The sequence below is a fragment of the Gavialis gangeticus genome, unplaced genomic scaffold (genome assembly GCF_001723915.1).
Source record: "Gavialis gangeticus isolate Ggan-Ray unplaced genomic scaffold, GavGan_comp1, whole genome shotgun sequence".
Taxonomy (NCBI): Eukaryota; Metazoa; Chordata; order Crocodylia; family Gavialidae; genus Gavialis; species Gavialis gangeticus.
In genome coordinates, this window is record NW_017729000.1 from 26,163,199 (window position 1) to 26,167,532 (window position 4,334).

Sequence of the window (4,334 nt, forward strand, 5' to 3'; positions counted from 1 at the left end):
GCGCCAAGCCGGTAGGTAGGGGCGGGGGGAGGGGGCTACGGCTCGGGGGAGAGCGGGGCCGGCACTGGGGTGACCGGAGCCCCGGGGCTGGGACGAGTCACGCAACAGAGCGACGCTACCTACCTGCCGGGCCGTGTTTACCCAGCTAGGGCTCAGCCTCTCCCACAGTGCACCGCGCGATGGCTCTGGCCTTTTAAAGGCATACGGCCCCTGCGAAGGGATGGAGCCTCAGCCTCCTCCCGCAGCACTCGGGGCAGGCCGACGTCTCCGCAGATCTGCCAGCGGCGAGACCCGCCGGGGTGACGCAACTGTGCATGCGCATGCGCAACTTCCGGTTCACAGCACGCACAACGCTTCCGTGTTGGCGACGACGCGCCCACGCCCGGCGGAGTGGCCTGGCAGCCAATCGGGCGCCCGAGCGAAGCAGCCAATGGGAGGCTCAGTTGATGTTTAAAAACGTTCCCGCTGGCTGTCTTTTGTAGAGGTGGGTGAGTGTGTGGGGTAGGTTGTGGGGGGTGTTTTTGGGTGGGTGGTTACCGCTGCTGAGCTGTCCGGTGGGGTGGGTGGAGTATGCTCCCGGTGCTCCCGCCTAGCTCAGGCCCAGGCCCGAGCCCGGGCCCGGGCCAATGCGCTGCCCCAGTGCAGGGCACGCCGCCCGGTCGTGCTTCGGGCTCCGCTGGCTGGGAGCGGCAGCGCCTGTCCCGCGGTGACACTCGAGAGAGCTGCAGTCCCGGCGTGGGGGGAAGGGGGTAGCTCGGCTGTCAGGCAGAAGCCCCCAAGGCGGGTGGCAGCCTGCACTGCCCTAGCGCGAGGCTGGAAGCTTTGTCAACATTTCCACAGCCAAGACCCCCAGCACTAGTGTTCTGCCAGGCAAGCGGTTCACTGCTGACTAAATTGGGCTGCTAAGGTTTAGAGGTGCACAGATAGAGGTTTATGGGGCTGAAACTTTAGGCATAGCAGTTGATACCAGCCCGATTTCTGATACAGCTGCCTCCAGGTGGTAAGTCCAGTTGTGAGGGGAGGCAAAGGGCAGATCCTTGCCCCCTGGTGAGGGAGGTGCAGGATGGAGCCACAGCTTGTGGGGGGGGGGTGGCTCCTGCTGCTGCTTGTGCTTCTGGTGAGGGGTGTGCCCCTGGACCTGCATGGCATGGGGCAGGTGGCAGATGTGGGATGGAGCTTGCACTGCTTAGGACTCTTCTCAACAGGGTCTTGGGCTCTGAGCAGGCTCTGCCAGTGCTGGGAAGAGGCTGCAGTCACCCCAAACTTTGCTGTAGCTCTGCTCCCAGCCCTGTGCCACCACATGGCATAGCCTCAGCTGAATGCCTTGCTTCCACCCAAGTGCTGGGAAAAGCCATGGTCGGGCTGGGTGGCATTCTGGGACTGGGAGCAGAGCAATGGCAGGAGCTGCCCCCACCTCCATGAGCCATGCCTCTGTCCCATGTCCCTGTCCCTACCCTGGCTGGGCCACACCTGCCACCTCCCTCACTGCAGGGGGTGCTGACCTGTTGCCCTCCCCCTTCCTTCCTTCCTTCCCTTTCTGACTTAGCAGCTGGAGGCAGCTCTCCACACTACCAGCTCTGCTCTGTGCTGTGGCTGCACGCAGCACAGGCATTTATCGGCCCCATAAGGCTGATATCTAATAGACAATTTTCTTCATGTTGGTAGCAATCCAATATTGGACCTACGTATCGATGCATCTCTACTAAAACTGAGTCAATTGCTTGTGACTTCCTAACTGAAAGCAGCAGCTGCTCTAGCAGTTCAGTGCATGTAACTAAGCAGCCTTGCTCAGTGGCTGTCAACTGGGGTTATGCATACCCCTAGCGGTACTTAAAAATACCCTAGAGGGTATGCAGACCTAATGTGACTGAAATGCCATCTGCAGCACAGCACATAAGTGGCCAGGAGAACAGCCAGGTCTGGCTGGTAAAGGTATTGTGAAGGAATGGGCTGGGAGAGGGGGCAAATTGAGGCCCCAGTGATAGGGGGTGGGGGAGGAGCTGGGGCAGGATGCTGGACTGAGCTGCATGGGAGCAGCTCCCATTGTTGCATGTATCCCAAGAGTGCTGGGAGTGGGGCATGTGCCCCATGATCTGTGTAGGTAGGGTGAGATGCTGCTGCGGGCTGGGGTCAGGGTTGTGCTGGGCTCTTGGCAGGGGCTGGGCTAGGCTGTGCTCTGAGCAGGTGGCAGTAGTGCTGGGAGGGGCTGCAGCCACCCCAAAACTTGCCATAGCCCCCTTGTACTACTGCTGCCACCACCCACCCCCAGCACAGCCTGGCTCAGACCCTGCTGGGAACAGCCTGGTACCAGTCCCACCCCATGTGCAGATTTGGGGGCACATGCCCTCCCAGGGGTGTGCATAACAGTGGTAGCTGGGGTGAAGCATGGGACGGAGCTGCATCTTCCCTGGGGGGAGGGGTTGGCAGCTCCCATTGCTGCGCGCACCCTGGGAGGGTATGGGGGTGTGTGCCCCCGGAGCGGTGTGGTGTGGGACAGGATGCTACTACTGAGCTGTTCCTGGCAGGGCCTAGGCCGGGCTATGCTCAGGCCAGGTGCCATCAAGTTGCAATGTATAAACCACTTCGAGTAGTACTTTTAAACAATATGGCGATAAGAAGACCTGAGTCAACTTTTCAGAAAGATTGTATAATCGTATAGATGCAACTTCTTTTTTTTTTGTCATGAGAGTATCTTTCAATGTACTTCTGCATTAGTTCTTTCATCAAGAAGTGCAGCAATTGAGACCTGCATGAACTGGGAGGAGGTATTATTATATTCTCATGTGACTCTCTTATTTTTAAGTCATTTCCATGAACTGAACATGGCAACCCGTATATTCATAGACCAGGAGAATGGAGAAGTTGGTGCTACTTCTAAGGATCGACTAAGATTGCCTTCAACATGTGAGTGTGCACTTTTGGCTCTAAAAATTGAACTCTTGAGTAAGTCAACAAAACATTTAAAATAAACCAGGAATGTGCCTGGTTTGCTATTTCTGGCAAGGGAGGTGTGGGAAGCCTGAGTAATATAAGCAAACATGTAGACTCTTGTTGGAACCTATTTTCACTGTTCTTCTGCGACCCTTTTCTCCTTCAAAGGCTTCCAGGGGACTTTATCTTTTTACAGGCAGTCTTACGCTATTTGTGGGAGTGGAGTGACAAGGAAATAGTTCTCCAAGGTTAAAACTCTATCCCTATATAAAAATCTCTTTTTGACTGTAATTAGTTCCTCCTTCTTAAGCAGAAAGTACTGAAATGGCTCATGGTGGTATTTGCAAAGCATGTAAAGAATCTTAAAACTTCTCCCTGCAGCAGGAAAAGTTCTGTCTGAAAGATCACAGGTGCAGACTCCCCTTGTTAAAAAGACAATTAATGCAACTCCAGTCGCATCTAAGTCTCTCAGAAAAGCTCTAGGAGATGTGAACAGGACTCTGCAATCCACAAAAAAGAAGGAAACTTTAAAAAAGCAAAAGCAGCTTGTGACTAAGGTATGTACATGAGTCCTTAGGAAGCAGATCCTTAAGCATGCTTAAGTCTCTGGTCCTAGGAATTAGGGCAAGGGAGAATCATGTTTAGCTGCTGCTGCCACCCCCACCTTCCCCCCCCCAGTGTAGATGCAGGGGATGGCATCTTTGCTGGCAGCCAGGTTGGGAAGAGTGACTCAAGTAGTCTGAGGTCATGATCCATGTGATCTTCCTGACCTATGTAAAATGAGGTTGTGGTTTTTTGGGGGTTTCTTGTTTGTGTGTGTTTTTTGTTTTTTGTCCCGTGAACCCACATATGTTGCTGAGATCATATTACTGAATGTAATCTTACAGCAAACTAGCAACCAAATTGAACCACTGCCCTTGCCTTTTGATATATATTGGAGTCCCACAGCTGTGTGCATGACCACAAGCCCCTTATCCAGTTTGCCCTTTAAAGTCATTACTTAAGAACCTAGCATTCCTTCAACTAATATATATTTTATTTTTATTTACAGAGTACTACTGAAAAGACCACTGAAGTGGGAAGTTGCAATGCAGTCCCTGAAGAAACCTACCCAGATATTGAAAACTTGTTTACCTACAACCCTCTAGGTAGGAACTCAGTAACACTAAGCTATCTGTCCCTAATCTTGTTCTGAGCTCTTAAATTGCCTAAAGTATACGCCTTGACTTTGAGGCTAACCTTGTTTTACTTTAAAATCCAATGCCTTCAAATGATGTCCAGTCTCTCTAAGGGCAGTGACCTGGATACCCTATGACCAGGTAGATGATGGACACTGCAGCTTTCACTTAAATATGTTTTATTTTTTCACATAACCCACACCTCTCTATCACCCTGCCCCCCCC

General features: G+C 52.9%; 2 protein-coding genes across 3 annotated transcripts in view; one reads left to right on the forward strand and one right to left on the reverse strand.

Annotated features, from left to right (window-relative positions):
* Positions 1-283, reverse strand: part of SLU7 (SLU7 homolog, splicing factor) — an 18,070-nt gene extending 17,787 nt beyond the window's left edge. Inside the window, exon 1 of the mRNA XM_019506476.1 lies at positions 124-283. The gene's annotated coding sequence lies outside the window, so the exon portion shown is untranslated. The remainder of the gene's footprint in view (positions 1-123) is intronic.
* A 138-nt stretch (positions 284-421) lies between these two features.
* Positions 422-4,334, forward strand: part of PTTG1 (pituitary tumor-transforming 1) — a 6,934-nt gene continuing 3,021 nt past the window's right edge. Inside the window, exons 1-4 of one of the 2 annotated variants that reach the window (XM_019506479.1) lie at positions 422-437; positions 2,804-2,904; positions 3,313-3,488; positions 3,983-4,079. In XM_019506479.1, the coding sequence (XP_019362024.1) occupies positions 2,823-2,904; positions 3,313-3,488; positions 3,983-4,079 (355 nt within the window). In that variant the 5' untranslated portion in view covers positions 422-437; positions 2,804-2,822. Of the gene's footprint in view, positions 438-482; positions 502-2,803; positions 2,905-3,312; positions 3,489-3,982; positions 4,080-4,334 lie in introns of those variants that run through there. The other variant, XM_019506478.1, reaches the window with a different exon arrangement.